The sequence below is a fragment of the Platalea leucorodia genome, assembly GCF_965183815.1.
Source record: "Platalea leucorodia genome assembly, chromosome: 8".
NCBI classification, from domain to species: domain Eukaryota; kingdom Metazoa; phylum Chordata; class Aves; order Pelecaniformes; family Threskiornithidae; genus Platalea; species Platalea leucorodia.
In genome coordinates this window covers 30,281,560-30,298,760 of record NC_138830.1, presented here as the reverse complement: position 1 = coordinate 30,298,760, position 17,201 = coordinate 30,281,560, and the positions used below count along the sequence as shown (strand labels likewise).

Genomic DNA, 17,201 nt, shown 5'->3' with positions numbered 1-17,201 from the left:
GCGCACCACCTGCAGAGGTGATTGGCTGCGACGCATCGCCAACGCTGGGTTCTGATTGGCTGCGATGACGGTTGAGGCGGTTTCCGGAAGGGGGTGGTGGGAGGAGAAGCAATATGGCGGCGGAGAGTGGAGAGGGACCGCAGGAGATGATGGAGGGTGAGAGCCCGTCGGAGGCCGGCATGGCCGCGGCCGCTGAAGGGGTCGGGGCGGCCCGCCGCTCGGGCGCTGCTGCCTGGTGGGGCGGCTGCCAGCTGCGCGCGTGGGGCTTGTGGGCCCTCCGCGGTCGGGCAGCCCCCGGGTGCCCACCCCGAGGGTGACTGCCGCAGGGGGGACGGGGCCCTGGCTGGCCGCCGAGCCGGAGCGGGCCACCCGAGCCGTGGGGGGCGGTGTGTCTGTTACCTGGGGCATGGCGTGATGCCGTCCCCCTCCCCTGGGTCTCCACGCATGAGAGGTGGAAGAAGTGGGTTTGTGGATATGACCGTGACGTAAAAAAATAAAGACAATAAGAAACAAATCCTCTGGCACGGCGTTGCTTTTCCTTAGTCGCCCCGTGAAACGAGAACAAATACTGAGGGGGGACCGAGGAGGAGCGAGGAGCTTCAGGTCCCCAGGGCCAGGGTAGCCGCCAGAGCTGTGGCTGGGTAAACGGTGAAGGGATCTTGCAGGTTGTACTGGGGAGACGGTTGCTTTTTATCTGCAGGGATATTTTTTTTTCTTATGCCTTCACTTCTTCGTGTCATTGGTACTATTGTACGTGATACTGACTTTTTTTCTAAAAGCTTTTAAAATGTAATAGTTCTAATTCCATCTCCGTAATCTTTGGAATTGCACTTCATTGATCTAAGAAATTTCCTTTTTCCTCCAGTCTTCTTCCCAGATTGTTGGTTTTAGGAAGATGTGATGGGAGGAAAAAGTGCATCCAAAATCAAAGTAGAAACAAGGGGTAAGAGGCCTTTTATTTAAGACTAAACCTTTAATTTAGTTAACTTAGGATTTCTACTAACTGCATAGTGGTATACGTGAATCCTGGTTATATCTGCTTGTTACTTCTTCCCCCCACCCCACTGCTGAAAATAGCCTAATTCTGCTGTTATGTATCTTACACAGTTGATAAGCGAATTGAATCAGAGGAGTCAGGAGACGAAGAAGGGAAGAAGCAAGCAGTTCGCTTAGTAACAGACCTCAGTCAGCAGAGCCTGAGAGATGAGCAGAACGGTGAGAACTCTGCAGGTACCTTGCCAACCTAAATCATCTCGTTAGGAAGTCTTGTCTTACCAGTGTGTACAGTAGCATACATGTATCATTCCTTTGTGTTTCTTGTGGCTACATGATGGTTGTATCTATGTAAGTTAACAGCGTGAATCTGCCCTAGAGCAATCTTCTTTAAAAATTAAATAAATGATAATGTTATCATTGCTAAAATAAAGCTGCCTTCTTTTTATGGAACCACTGATATTAGACCATTTGTTTTTTCTTATTTATTTATCCATCCACATTTCTCTTTGAAATCTTAATACCAAAATGCAAAACACCTTTATTCATACTTTTTTTGTGGAAACATAGTAACTTTCTGTGGAAGGGTGCTGGAAACATTCATTAGAAATAAACATAAACAGCTTTTCATAATTCTGCTTTAGTGTATGTAATTTTTTGCATAAAGAGTTGCCAGATTCCTTTGGAAGGCAAAGGTGACTATTTCTAGATAGATTGAAGGAAGCTGTCAATTTTAATTTTTTTTAATTTAAAAATTCTAAGAAATATCAGAATTATATCTGTTTGAATCCTCTTGACTGTAAACTTTTGCTGCTGTTTTTAGTGTTTGTAAACACTGGGTAGAACATTGGGTAGAAATGTTGACAGACTTTTAAGCTTGTGCATGTTTGGTGGAAGGGTTTGCTTTTCAGTAACTTGCATAGAATTTGCCACAGCAGATCCATTTCTGAAGATCCTGTATGGCAATATTATCTGGGGTTTTGGTGCTAGCTAACAATCTGATATGTAATAGCATCCTTTTGATAGAGATGTTTATGTGATTATTATTGGTCTGGAAATGGAAGTGAAATAATATAGCAAATTTTCTGCAGCAAATTTTAATCCTTTTTGACTGTGCATTTACTGCACATCCCTCCTAATCTTATCCTTGCCCATTAGAATTTGCAAAAGTGTTTTCCAAAATAGGAAGTTATTGTGAGAATTGTAAATCTCATCTCCTAACTATAAATAAATTCTAGGTAATAATTCATTGTTGATTGTAAAAAAAACATATATTTAATTGAAAAATGCTGTGGTGGTATCTGTGAAAGTGTAAGAGCACACCTCGCAGATTGTACATCCCAAGCACTATATGATCAATACAACCATGCAGATCAGTCAGTCACAGTTTTCCTTTGCATGCATATAACATTGAGTGTTTGTTCAGTTGACGTAATTTAGCTGTGCATTTGAGGTTATATTTTGTATGTTGCTCCCCTGGGAATTACAATATTAGACAAAATCCTTCAAAGGAAATCCTTCAAAGACGTACTTTTATTCCAAGGAAGGCAAGAAAAACCCATTCAGATTTAGTGGCTGAATTACATTGGATACAATTTAATGTAATGACTGTATTGTTACTTCTTCTTCCAAACTGCTAGGATTCAGAAAACTTCTACTGGGGCAGAAACCGAGCAGAGGAATAATTTTGGAACGTTTGAGTTAGTTTCCACAGCCAGCTTTGAGTTTCTCAGCTGAAAGGAAAATGAAGTTTTCCACATTTTTCACAGAAGATCATAAATAGAAGGAGCTCAAGCAGCTGAAATTTCAAATTTATCATTTAGCTAATTCTCTGAAGAATAGCGCCTCTGTTTAGAAAGCTTATAACTTAGCTATTTATAATATTTTCCATGCATATGCAGCTAAAAAGTGTAGATAGGCTTTTAGTTGCTTTAAATGCTTGTGGTACTGTGAACTTACATAACTCAGTAACTACTGTTCTGTACTGCGGAATTTGGGTTTCCTGAATGTTGTATTTTTTTCCTACATCTGCAAAGCTGTGTAGCTCGCAGGCATGGGTTACACAAAAATTTGCTTAAGTAACTTCACTGCCAGAGCAATGTTGTTTTCCCTTGAGAAACCTGCTGCATTAAAAATTGTGGACTAAAGCGCTGTTTGCATACTTACTGCATGCAAGTGAAATTGCAGTTCTGTTTGTAAAGTGATTGTAGAAGGGTCAATTTAGGGTGTTTTATGTCCTTTGTTCATAAATAAAATGTTGGTTGACAATTGATAGGACTGTAAATTTGCTAGAACCATATTTGTCTCTCTTCTTTGAGAGAAAATGTACTTTAACATTCCCATACCAATACTGATTTATCAGTGTTACCAGTATACACATCTCAGTCAGACTGCTGTATGGAGAGTGTTTTATACACAGTACGTAAACTTTGAGAGTTGCCCTTATTACATAAATGCTAGTGCCTCTGTGTTCAGTTTTGAATTGCTTTTATTTCAGTGAATTTGATACATGCATCCTGTATGATTTGGTTTTGTGCCTTTGGACTGGTGTGCTTTTTTCCCCCTACTCTGGCTCTTCCAGGACTGGTCACTAAAAGCCATATGGCAAAAATACAAGGAGCTACCCTTTGACAGATCCCAGAACAGGGTATTTAACACATTGCCAAAACCAAATGTGTATAAATGGTATGTAATGGGTGCTGTGATGAAACACATAATTTTACGGAGAAGCCTCCCAGCCAGACAAGGTCGAAGAATTTTTTTTTTACTTGAATTTTTTTTTGTTAAAGATTTTTTTTTTTTCCTTTCACTGAGTACATGACTGGCTTTAGTGTTGGACAACTTTAAAGTCTCAAAAGAAGTTCCTTCACTGTGAGCACTAACTTACTGCTAATACAACTTAATACAAGGGGAATAGTTTGGGGTTTTATGTGATATCTCAAGTAACTCCTGTTCCAAACTTGGGCTGTGTTCCTGTTAGCTGTAAATTCAGCTAGGGTGCTTGCTTGGTTTGGAGCACTTTTTGCTGGCAGCCTTTGCACCCTAGAAATAGGTTGAAGAGATGCAGTCTTGGTAGCAGCAGGGTAGGGTATCCCACTCCCCTGCTGAAGTGTATAGCTCCTCATCTGGAAGAAAAATAAGAAAATTCAAGTGTTGCCCACTGCTAAAATGCCGACAGGCATATGCATGCATGTCAGTTTTGGTGGTATTTCTATACCACCATTCAACATCACCAAGCCTACCACCTCATTTCACATCCCCAAAATATAATTTATGCTCCCTGCTAATTTATGCTATAAAGAATATTAAAAGATGAGGGACCGAGGATTACTTTTCAGTCTTAACTTCCATGAGTCAGTTCAGTTAGTGCTCTTTCCTGTTAGAATGCCCAGGCAAGAGCAGTAGCCCAAATACAGGAGGGTAAATGGTGGTATGTGGAGCTATCAAAACCTTGGAGTTTGATGGAAGTATTAAAAATTGTAATGCTTGTACTGTTCATCCTTACAATACTACTTACAATGGTAAGCATCAGTACGAAAAACACTTGTTAAGCATAGGGGACATTTGGCATTTACAAGGATGTTGTAACCACGCTGTAACTATAACATGTTATAGTTACCATGTTGTAACTATAAAAATAGTCATTACTTCTGGGTTAATGGAATGAGCTTGCATACAGTAATGCAGGAGTTAATGCAAAGCCTTTGGGATTTGACTGTAATTAAAGTTCTTTGTTTTTTTGGTAGTATATACAGAAGCTAAACACATGAAGTGGAAAGGGATTGTGGGTTGTATGTGTGTTTTGCAAAGTCGAATTAGACTTTCTTTGGAAATTAATGCAACCAGCACACCATCTTCAACAAATGGGAATCGGGCATGAATTATTCAGCATGAATTTATCCAGTAAACTTCGCTCCCTCTTGTGCTGTGATAGAAGCACAGCAAATGTTGGGCTGTCTTCCAGAGCTCTAAAGGCATTTCCCAAGAAAATGTATGCAGTGTGATAAACAATGTTTTCTAGCATATTAGTGAGTTTGGTCAAACAAAAGAAGGGAGATCCATGCAGAAGTGTGCCCAACATTGACATAAACTGGCAGTATTTATGAAAGAAAAGCTGAAAGGTGGGATTGCTGAGATGCCTGGTCATTCCTGGCACTATCGCTAGGCAGTTTAGATTCCTTCTTGGCAATGTTGTGTTAGGTTGTCGGAGGAGCATAGCCACTTTGGATGGTGTATCTTCAGGGGAATGATGGCCCTAAGTGCAAAGAAAAGGAATCCTGCCCATATCAGTCTTAAGCCAGCATTAGTCAGCAGCCACACAGGCAGGCTGGGGAAGGTGCTGTTCTTTCTGTCTTTTGCATCTAGGTATGAAATTCTGTTAAAGCCTTTTTTTTTTTTTTTTTTTTTTTTACGACTAGCTGTCATGATGAAAGCCAAATAGGTGAAATCTATTTTTAATGCAGCAGAATATCTGAACTGTGCATCTCATGTGTTTCTTCTTCTGATGAGCCTTTGCTCCCTTTGTCTCTCCAGATGTTAGCCATTGTTATCTTGCCTTTAGCTATCAGCTAGCATAAGTTTATAATGTATTTGCTTCTCGTGCAGGAGAAGCAGAGACACCAGTGGACATGGAGACAATTAGCCTGGACCCAGAAGCTGAGGTAAAGGCAGATTTTTGTCCTTACGGGCTTTATACAGCAGGAAGAAAAGGTAGGCAAAGGCAAGTATTGAAACCTGATTAAAAGATCTAATTCTTCTGAAGGTGCTGGCTATCATGACCTTCCCTGGAATTGATTCAGAGCCTTTAGACTAGAAGTAGAGGTGTGTTATTCTTGATCAGTAGCTGAAGCATTTTGTTAATAATTTAGAATTTTAAATTAAGCATGGAGGCACTGAAAGTGAGGCTATGCTGCAAGCATTATTGATGGGCTATGAGCTTTTGTGAGAATGTCTTTAATGAAGTGATTGCTGCTGTCAGACCCATGATTTGTAATGGGCACAGCTGCTTAACCGGCCTTGTGCCTTGTCGGCAGCCCCAGGAACCTGTTAGCTGGACAGCTTTTGAGCTTGGGTGGTAAAGTGCTCTATTTCTCTTTGATTGACTGACCTGCAAAACTGGGGCTGGACAGCACAGATGTGAAGTGCATTAGCTGATTGCCAGCGCAGAGTTAATGTTCACAGAACCACCAGATTATTTGAACTATCAGTGGCTCCTGTTCATCTGAGGCCTGGAACTGGAAATAGCAAGGTGTGTTCCGGTTAAGCAAAGTGAGTAAGAGAATTTTCTGCAACATTTTAGTCATGTTAGCAAAATTTGTCTCAGTAAACTCAGAATTTACTGCAAAAGAGTTCTAATTTTGGTGAAACAATGCTCAGGCTCAGGACAGGGCTGTTGCCTCTTCACAGAGATTGTGTTTGCAGTTGACAAGCTTAGGCCACATGATTCACCTGTGGTGGTAAAAACATGCACCAAACCCAATTTTCACAAGCTCTTTGAAGGGAAGTTTTAATGAGCTACACGTCTTGTACGAATATGATTTTCCTTAGAACAAAGTACCAGGTTGGTCTTTGAAGAGTGTTTTGAAACAAGTGCTGAATCCCTCCATTTCTCTTTCAGGATGTTGACTTGAATCATTTCCGAATTGGGAAGATTGAAGGATTTGAGGTGCTCAAGAAAGTGAAGGTAACAGTCCTAAGGAATAGAGAATGCCTCTGGGAGCTGGAGATGTTGCATGTCTAACCCATAAGAGGACAGATACAGGAGTCTCTTTTTGGCTGAGATCCTAATGAGTGTACTTCATGTTTAACTGAAGGAGGTAGTGTTTACCCATTTGTCAAGTAGTAATAAAAATCCTGGGGTTTTGCAAGTTGGTTTTGGAAGTGGATGAGAAACAATACATCAGGGCTCATCCCAGGAGATACATTCTGTACTTGCATAGCAGGCTTAACATAGAATAACGTAGATTGGAAAGGACCTCTGGAGGTCTTTAGTAAACCCCTGCTCAAAGCAGGTTTAGAGCATGTTGCTTAAGGCCTTCTCCAGTCGAGCTCTTGAGTATTTCCAAGGATGGAGATTACATAGCCTCTCTGGGCTAGTGTCTGTTCTAGTGTCTGATCATCTCTGTGGTAAAAAGATTTCCTCTGTAGAGCTGGAATAAAACAAGAAAAATTTCTGGTTTAAAAAAAAAAAAAAAAAAAGCAAACAACGAACCAACAAAACCCAACAAAACTTAATGGGGAAAAAAACCCCAAAAATTGTCTGTATGCCAAAAGGCATTACATGCTGTTATTCATATCCATTTTCCTGTTTGTTTTTAAACTTTTCCCCAACTATTAGACTCTATGTCTCCGTCAGAATTTGATTAAGCGCATTGAGAACCTGGAGCAATTGCAGACCTTGCGGGAACTGGATCTCTATGACAATCAAATTCGGAAGATCGAGAACTTGGAGTCTCTAGTGGAACTTGAGTGAGTCCAGGGGAATCACCAGGATTAGGTTGAGGGTGGTTTGCCATTCACTCACTCATGCTGTACTTATTCAAGTATTTATCACCCAGGCCTTTCTCGTGATTCATTTGGGTGCTCTATGAAGGATAATGTCTGTTCTCCATTGGTATTTAACCTGTGCAGTAAACTGGTTTCATAATCCTGAAGCTCACCAGGGACAGTCAGCTGGAAATGAAATGTGTGCTGTATAAGGCAGCATGAATGATAGGTGGTTGCAGCTTCTGTGCAGGTGTGGAAGCGCTCAGGCACCCTTAGCTCTTGTCAGCAAGAGCTCCATATAACAGGTTTTTTTGTTCCTGCAGAAAATGACAACAGATTTCAGGTGAGATTAGGACTTTTTTGGGGGAGTGCTAGGGAAGGAGTAGCGCTTTTCCCAGTTTCTGGCACTTGTCTGATCACTCTGGAGATACATTGCAAAACTGTTCCCACTGGGGCGAGGAGGACTGACCCACTTCCGACAGTCATAACTGCTTCGTGCTTATGGGAGGCCTTGACATTGTCCTGTCAGAGGCAGATCTTGTAGGCACGTACCTTTCCCAAGGAATATGCAGTACTGAAGATTGGCTTCCTCCCACAGTGGCAGCTCCATGGCTGAGCAAAATAATGGCTATCTATCTTCAGGATGTGACAGATTATTTTTTCCCCTGACACACTATAGAAGTATTTTGAAAGTTATATTTGTTGTCATTTCTGATAAAAAGAAATTACACTTATGACTTTAGCTTCAAGGCCTAGCAAAGTGCTTGATCTCTGCAAATAGCGAGGTTCCCCACCGATTTACAAGTGCCTCTTCTAGAATCATCCATGCTTGATGGACTGAAGAGACCTTTGTTTTGTTTTACCTCAGGATCCTGGACATCTCCTTTAACGTTCTGCGACACATTGAAGGACTAGATCAGCTTACCCAGCTTAAAAAACTCTTCCTTGTCAACAACAAAATCAGCAAAATTGAGAATTTGAGCAACTTGCAGATGCTACAGATGTTAGAGTTGGGATCCAATCGAATTCGGGTAGGCTTGCTCTACAAGATATTAGCTGCAGAGTTTTGAGCTCTTTGGCTTGGGATTAGCATTTCTGAAAGTGCACTTCATTGACTTCTACTTGCAATTTTCTTCTTTTTATTGTTCCAGTCATTTAATGTGTAATTCCTTATTGCTGTGCATGCTGGATCCTTTAATTATGTATGCATGTAGTGCCTGGCTACTAAATTACTATTTATTAATTTCTCTCTTTAATGAACTCATGCATCCCCTGTGTGTTGCCTTTTGCAGATGATGGTTTCCTCCTGACAAAAAGCCAAGCTTATCAAAACTAGCAATTATTGTTTTCTCGTACCTTCCCAGAGGCTGGTGCTCTGTTGATAAAACCTATTGAATGCAAATTTAATTCTAGTTTGATTTGTATGTGTAATTGGTAACATGCTATGTTAGTCAGTCTCACTCAGGAAAAAGATTTTCTTGAGGCTTTGCTCTGAAATGCCTCAAAAACCTGATACTGTACTGCTGATTACTTTTTATTTTTTTATTATGCGGTTTGTGACCTTTTCAATTTAGGTGGTTTAAAATCTGTGCCACTTAAAGGGAAGCAGTTCTGAGTAGTCTCTTCTGTCCTTAAAGTATGCTTTTCTGCATATTGCCCAGTTTGTAAGAGAACCGGTGAAACAAATGACAAAAAAGACTTTCAACATGCAAAGTAAACTGTTGATTTCTTAGGAGCTTTTTCACTTATATGCAGTTTAGAAACTACTTGTAACAGATGAGTGCATTCCAATCTGAAAATTGCCTAAGTTGGCGCTCCCTGTTTACACTCTCTGAAAAATTAATTGTTATGCTGAAAGAGCAAATTAGGAAAAGAACTGGTTGTCCTCTGTATTTCAAGCCTTGTGGAAGCACACTTCTCTTTCTAGAAAAGAAGGAAACTTCAACTATTGTAAACAGCCTTTAAAAGCAGCACACATTTCTGCCTTAATGAACTGGAAAAAATTTATTTTGTTCCTAAAGCTAAACTGGACTGAATTCTTTTCCATCCAAAGGAATTTCTACTTTGGAAATGAAGTTACTTAGGAGAATAAATCTAGAGTGTGATAACATCAGCCAGATCAGATGAGTGGTTAGGAATGTTAGAGTTTGCATAGGTTGGGGAAACGTGGGTTAGAGAGATGCACTTTCCTTTTTCAGAACATAACAGGCTAAGCACACTGATCCTTATATCTCAAAAGCTGGGTTAGGCAAAACTGTACTGTATTCCATATCTAAGCATCACTACCTTGTCCAAAAAAACCCATCCAGCTAGATTTCTGAATTGATATTTAGGCAGTACATTGTCACCAATGTTGTCAAGACAAAGAATATCTTTTAAACAATGAGGTTGGATTTATTTTATGTGTTTTCTCAGTGTTGAGCCTGAGCATATTAACAAAACAACACAACCCAACCAAAAAACCGAAAGTTATCACTGTATGGGTAACACAAGCTGCTTAAATTATTTTTAGTGTTCTTTCCATTTATCTCTTAATTCTGTTCTGGCTTCTTCAAACAGCACTGCTGTATGCTTCTAACTGCTTTATTGGAGAGTAACCTGTGTGTAGGCTAGGCATGAAGAAATATCTCTCATGTTATTTGGGGGCAGCTAGAACTCTTAATAGTTTTCTGTTGGTAGGGTGGCCTGGCTATGTGCTTTACAGGTGGGCTTATCCTTAACTCTTTAGGGTAAAAGCCTATGGACTGTCTGTTCAGGCAGCATTCTTGGCTCTGAGGTGCCTGATACACTCATCCCCTGTGCATTAAAGCTTCTGTAGTAATGCTGTCTTAGTCATTTTGCTGCCCACTCTAACCTTTCGGAGTGCCTTTACCCTGGAGTCCATCCTGACTTACTAAGCACTTGTAGTTCTGTTCCTTTTGTATGAATGGTGGGGAAGCAGAACTTTATGCTTGAACTGATGCATTTTCATGCTTTTTTTTCCCCCAAAGTTAGACTGAGGCAACTATAAGGCAAGCACTTCTTTATTTGTTCCTTATTTTTTTTCCCCTCATGTCCATCTGTTTCATACTCTCACTTAAGTGTGGCGTTTTTTTAACTTTAAGTAGCTTTTTTTTTCCTGACTATTTCTTCTCTCTGATGATACCTCAGAGTCATAAGTATTTCTTCCTCAGGGCTGAGGGAGGTACCAATCAGCAAAAAATTATCATTTTCTTGCAAGGTCAAAACAGGCTGGTGAATCCAAAGTTCACAGGAGGGTGAATCCAAATCTGAGCTGGTAAACACCTTATGTTGAATCTGTTGGCAGTTGTGGGATAGAGGTTGAAAAGCTTCTTTCCTTTCCAGCGCGTATCTATAAGTTCGTAGTGTGTGTGTTTGTGTCCATCTTCCCCTTCCTTCCTTTATATGCGCACAGGTAAACATGCATACACACACCTACCCACACACACAGTCATCTAAGTGGTGCTAGGGCTCGGTGGCCTGTCTCACCAGCACTGTGTGTGTGCAACACTGTTGAAAATCAGTCAACAGTAGTGCCACAAGCCAGCTGTCATGCAGGCTGAGGTTCACTGCACAAAGTCCTGCGCTTACTCTGCTCTTGGGTCACAAGGGAGGCCCTACCTTGTGCACGCTTTGCGTTCTGGAATTGGCAGGCTTGTGTTTCTCAGGAGTGCAGCTCCATGCGTCAAGGCTCTAAAATGCCAACCACATCTACAGGTTGGATTTTGCATCACAGCAATAACACTGTCTCCTTTGGTCATTTTGCAGGCAATTGAAAACATCGACACCTTGGCTAATCTTGACAGTCTGTTCCTTGGAAAGAATAAAATCACCAAGCTCCAGAACTTGGATGCGCTGACAAACTTGACTGTGCTCAGTATACAGGTATTGATTCTACTTTGTACTGTTATGTTTTGAACACCCTTGGTTACATGAACAGCCATGTAATTTATGATAAGCTCTTCTGAATCAGCAGGTCTTCAGTGTTTGAGTCAAAACTCCTGTACTGGAAGAAAGTATGATATTCTCTATGCTGTCTTTTCTCATCCTTTCATACTAAACGAGATTGACAGACACTGATAAAATGGTAAAACAAACGTTTGATCTTTATGGAAGAGAGAACAGGAAATGAATGTTATCCCCTATTTCCTTCCTGAAATACTGGTTTCTAATATATTACAATAACATCAAATGAGTTATGCCAGGGAAGTCATTATAATGGCAGTAGGCTCAGTGTCACTGCCTTCTTCCTGAAGGGGGAAGAAATGTGAACAAGCCTGTGCTGAATGAAATCTGTCCTTAATGAGCTTATGGAAAGTTGCTTCCTTTTTAAAAGGTGGAATAAAGGATACTCAACTAACTTCTTTCATTGAGTCTCCTTCTCATCCATATGACAATGCTAGTGCATTCTAATATCTCTTACAGCTCTTGGTAAGAAAGTCATACTCACTACATGTTGTAGTACCTGTATGCATCATTATTCTGTAGGACGTACAGAATTATGTACAGCAGAGTGTTGTGGGATTCAAGTGTTGTAACTTTCCTTCTGACCATTCCATTAAAAAAAACTACAAAATGAATGCTATTGATGTGTAGACCTGTTGTTTCCAAAGACACCAGGTGGAAAACTTTCAGGCTACAACTTTTGATGGGAAGGTCAGAGTCTGATTCTTCTAAACTTAGAGACTTTGGCTCCCGTGGAACTTCTTTTTGCATCAGTGGTACAGAGATCAAACAAGGTGAGCTCATGAGATCAATGTGGACCCAAGGAGACTGTTTCCTCTTCCCATCCATACTTCAGAGAAATGCTTTTTCTCCAGTGACTCACTTGGGTTTTGGTTTGTTTAGAGTGGACTTAAACCGCTGTTACACTTTCAGAATAACCGTCTGACAAAGATTGAAGGGCTGCAGAGCTTGGTGAATTTGCGTGAGTTGTACCTCAGCCACAATGGCATTGAAGTCATCGAGGGACTGGAGAACAATGTGAGCAGGTTCTTGCTAAATGTGTGACAGAATTGTTGCCCTAAGCTGCACCCATTAGTGGTGTGCTTTTCTGGAAATTTTTATTCCTCAGCTTCCTCAGTTACATGTGGGGTCCTGAGTTTCTTGAAAAGACCACAAAGATCCAAGTGTTTGTTATGTTAAAATATCATGCATGGGTGAAGCTCCTCCAGATCCTCAGGAGTAGAATTGTTTTCATGACCTGGGGAGGGGAAGAACAAGATGTGGTTAATGCAGCAGCCTGGCTGATCTTCAGCAGTGGAAAGAGTGATGGCCACAAGTGGCTGTCTCTGCTGCAGCCTTCCAGACAGCAGTTGTAGATAACCATGAGTTCTTTCCAGTAGGACAACAACTGGAATTGGGAGTAGAGAGACAAGCCGTGGCATGTGGCTTGCCTTCGTGTCAGTATACATTTCTAGGTAGGATTGATTTCACAGCAGCCTAGAGCATTTTCATTCTTACCCAACAGTGGATGGCATTGTCAGAGAGCAGAGACAATCCAGAACTTAGTTGACTCTCTGCAAGGCAGAAAAAAAACCCCTTTTTCTAAAACTTGAGTTTCCTGCTGCAAAAAGTTTGCTCAACTCAGCTGCTCGAGAGGATGCTTATGATCTGATTTTTAATGGATTCCTCTTAATGTACTATGAGGAAAGCTCACTTTTTAGGAGCCCTTGGCTGGCAACTGCCAGCTGGCCAGTAATTGCTTTCATTTTTGTCACGTGGCTTCTGGGAGGTCAGTAACCCAGTGTTGTCGTTTAACCCCAGCCAGCAACTAAGCACCACACAGCTGCTCGCTCATTCTCCCCCTGCCCAGTGGGATGGGGGAGAGAATCAGAAAAGTGAGAACACTTACGGGTTGAGATAAGAACAGTTTAATAATTGAAATAAAATATAAATTGTAAGGAAAATAACAAAAGGAGAGAGAAATAAAACCCAAGAAAGACAAGTGATGCAAATGAAAAACAGTTGCTCACCACCAACCAACTGATGTCCAGCCTGTCCCTTGCCAGCTTTCCCCCAGTTGGTATACTGGGCATGATGTCATATGGTATGGAATATCCCTTTGGCCAGTTTGGGTGAGCTGTCGTGGCTGTGCTCCCTCCCAGCTTCTTGTTTATCTCCAGCCTTCTCAGTCAGTAGAGCACGAGAAGCTGAAAATTCCTTGACTTAGTGTAAGCACTACTTAGCAACAACTAAAACATCAGTGTGTTATCAACATTATTCTCATACTAGATCCAAAACACAGCACTATACCAGCTACTAGGAAGAAAATTAACTATCTATCTCCGCCAAAACCAGGACACCCAGCCTAAATAAAAACAGTCTTCCTTGCTATACTTAGGCAGTGAGAGTTCTTGTGCTGCATGTAAGCAGCTGGCAATAATGTGTCTTTGCTCCTGACAGTTTCCAACTCTGGGCCTGAAAAAAGTGGGACAGAGAAGATGAAAGGAAATGCAGTCTAATATTTTTGTGTTTGCTTGTCTAGAACAAACTCACAATGCTGGACATTGCATCCAACAGAATCAAGAAGATTGAAAATATCAGTCACCTAACAGAGCTGCAGGAATTCTGGGTAAGCGCAGGCTGGAGCTGTCCCTGAAATCTCTGTACAATGGTGAAAGAAACCCTTCTGATGGGGAGCTGTGGGAGGGTGGTGTACATGTATGTCTTCGAGTAAACTTCTGTTCTGGTGACCAGCTTTAAGATCTTGACAGTCTACATGGATGGAATATGATGGTGTCCCCTAAGGAAATAGTTGAGCTTAAAAAAATTTTTGCAGGGCTTTGCTTAGTGGTAATGAGCCTGTCTCTACCTAGGAAATAGGCCCTGCCTTCATGCTTGTGATGGTTATGAAACAGCCCTACAGTGCCCTAGTTTTGCAGATCTCATCTTTCTTTAAGTGAGCATGACAGCGTAATAGGGGAAGCTGATATTGTCTCACCACTGCACCAGAGCACAGTACCTATTTAGAGCTGAGTCAATATGTTCATGTCATTATAAATATGAAGAAAAGAAACTCTTCCAGTTTACTTCCGTTCCTATGAGGTAGATTTAGGGTTGCTTCTGTTTCTTTGTGGCACCCTAAAATAGCTAAGGCCTTTGTCATTCATAAGTCTGGTCAGGAAATATGCAGAGACAGCCCTTCCTGAAACATGAGTACCCTGCCATGTGGGAGGGAGCTGCGTACAAATCTGCTCATGTTTGGGGGAAAAAGCAGGACATATTCATGAGTTGGTACGTGCTTTAGCTCTTGTAGAGTTTCTGCATGTCAAGGCTGAGAATAAGAGTTGTGCTGCTTAATGTCTGTCATTTGGAGTCACTTAAACTCTTGGGTAGAGGCTGAGATAAAAAGTGGAAAGCAGCTGCAAATGAAACCAAGCTAGAGCCTGGAGTTGAGGCTACTTGGGCCATTTTCCTCATCTTGCAGTGTAGCTTAGCAGACAGCTAGTGGTGTTATCTGGCCATGCCTATTCTGTAAGCAACTCTAAATAACAGGAGCTGAGAAGCCCATTTAACATGACATCTTTTGGGTGGTAAAAATGAGACGGTGCAGTGTGGCTGGTGTGGGACCTGTCATGATCCTTTGCAATTTCCTCCAGTCTTCCTCTTTGCTGTTGCTCTGCTTATAGAAGAAAGCATAGCAGAGCTGTTTCCACTTGTTTTACAGAATGTAAAGGGAAGATCCTAACCTCATTGGACTTTCTTTGCAAAAACACTAGTGCGCTTAGAGTCCTTTGTCAAAGCAGAGCATGTGTTAGCTGAACCCAGAAAATGCTCTCCTGGCTTTTTTCCATTTTAACACTGTTTTTTTAAAAAAGGTTATGTGCTTCTTGATAAAGAGCTGGGCAGAATTTTCTTTCATATGAACAAGTGTTACATCTACTAATTTATTCACTGACTGCAGAGTTGAAGCCACATAACAAAGTCCTTTAACACCTTAAGGAAGCAGAATTTCAAATCCTGGCTACTGTGGGAATCTTCTAACAGTTTCCCAGTACCTCCCTAGTGGAGAGACTGAGATATCCGAAGGTCAAGTGACGTGGCTGAAGTAATGTTGTGATGACTTGTAGCAGAATGAAAGAGCTAGCAGGTTTTCTTCAGAGTCTTAGTCCAGGGTCTTAACTACAAAGCCGTCTTCAGCTGGAACGCTGGCAGCCCCAGTGATGAAGCAGTTTTCTTTCACTGAACTAGCTAGAGGGAGGCAGCTGGAGAAAACAGAGCTGCTTATCTGCCACAGAGCAAACAGGGTGCACAAAATTTCCAGTTTACCATGGGTCCCCGATGCAAGGAAGAACAGTTGTTGAGGGGGGCCAGAGCCAATCCATTGATTTTTAATTTTTTTTTAAAGGTAGTATTGCTGTAGTAACTGCCACTGTATCCAAAACGAAAGGGCAGCTGAAGTCTCTAGGTTGGACCGCACGTGGCCACCTTGCACACTTTGCTTCCTTGCCAGGCAGTTGAAGTTCGTCCCCTTGCATGGGAATTCCTTTGCAGTGCCAGCAATGAGGCAGCTCCTGTGCTGACAGGAGAAGAGCCTGAATCAGAGGGCTTGGTGCTTTCTCCGGAGTGCGGAAGCAGTTTTTGTGGAGAAGTGATGTAAAGGGGAGAGGAAAATGCCACTTTTCACATCAGTTTGGGACCTTTTTTTAATGTTTTGTGGGAAGTCATAAAAGTAAAGATAAGATGTCACAGTGGAAGAAAATCTTGACATAAAGATTTCCAGCCCTTAAATGAAGTGTATGGGCTGGGACGCTGTATAAAGAGACTGTCTTCGTGTCTTGCTGGGTCTTTCCCAGCGTACTGGTTGGACTGGATACGCTGTCTGAAGGGTGGAGCATTTGACTGGCAACCCAGGGCAGTGTGCAGAAGTTGGACATGGTTAGCGAGGCCTGGGGTGTGAGACAGGAAAGCACATCTCAGAGGTTCTAGGGGGAAGAAGGATCATGTAGACAAAGTCGTCTTATATGCGCAGGAAGACTGTACAGCATTGCTGCCCCTGGGTAGTAGCAATCCTCCTGAGCAGCATCGGTGTGGCTAGGTTCCTGCTAACCAGGCTTAGCTGGGGAGTATCTGTTTGTGTGAGTGTGCCTGTGTGTGCTCTGCAGATGAACGATAATCTGGTTGAGAGCTGGAGTGACCTGGATGAGCTGAAAGGAGCGAAGAACTTGGAAACTGTATATCTGGAGCGAAACCCCTTGCAGAAGGATCCCCAGTACCGGCGCAAAATCATGCTGGCCCTCCCGACTGTCCGGCAGATTGATGCCACGTTTGTTCGATTCTGAACCTCCTGCTGCCCTCTCTCCTGCCCTCCTTGGAGAAATGTCCCACCTGGGTTTTTTATCCGCTTACCACTCCCCAGGTCTTCAGTACACTGACAGAGAGCAAAAGGTCAATAAAAAGCACTGAATACCAGATCTTGTGTACAATGCACTCATTGTTTCTGAAATGTTGTTGTTATTATTATTAAATCTTAACACAAGAGACTTCCTTGTGCTTGCATCTGTTATTTATGTGGGAGGTTTTGGCAGAAAGTGTTTGCAACAGACTGAAGCCACTTGGAGCCACTTGCTGACTTTTGTTGATTCTGTGACACACCTTCAGGTTAGTAACATCCTTGCAAGCATCACTTTTCCAGATCCAGGCTCAACGGTGGTCTGTAAAAATGTGAAAAGACAGTGATGATGTTGACATGGGGAAAAATCTGATAAAGGTGCTCATCC

At 41.8% G+C, this 17,201-nt stretch overlaps 1 protein-coding gene across 7 annotated transcripts; it reads left to right on the top strand.

Moving 5' to 3' along the window:
- Window positions 1-91: 91 nt before the first annotated feature.
- On the top strand, window positions 92-16,944 carry PPP1R7 (protein phosphatase 1 regulatory subunit 7). Of its 7 annotated transcripts, none has more exons than XM_082320582.1 (11): window positions 98-156; window positions 866-943; window positions 1,108-1,215; window positions 5,599-5,654; window positions 6,611-6,676; window positions 7,331-7,461; window positions 8,348-8,510; window positions 11,248-11,364; window positions 12,358-12,462; window positions 13,967-14,053; window positions 16,587-16,942. In XM_082320582.1, the coding sequence occupies exons 2-11, from the start codon at window positions 901-903 to the stop codon at window positions 16,761-16,763; spliced, it is 1,053 nt and encodes a 350-aa protein (XP_082176708.1). In that variant the 5' UTR covers window positions 98-156; window positions 866-900; the 3' UTR covers window positions 16,764-16,942. The 7 variants fall into 7 exon arrangements, with proteins under 7 accessions (XP_082176709.1, XP_082176707.1, XP_082176708.1 ...); XM_082320580.1 differs by having other exon boundaries at window positions 1,108-1,230; XM_082320583.1 differs by lacking the exon at window positions 866-943 and having other exon boundaries at window positions 92-156.
- The last annotated feature ends 257 nt before the right edge of the window (window positions 16,945-17,201 follow it).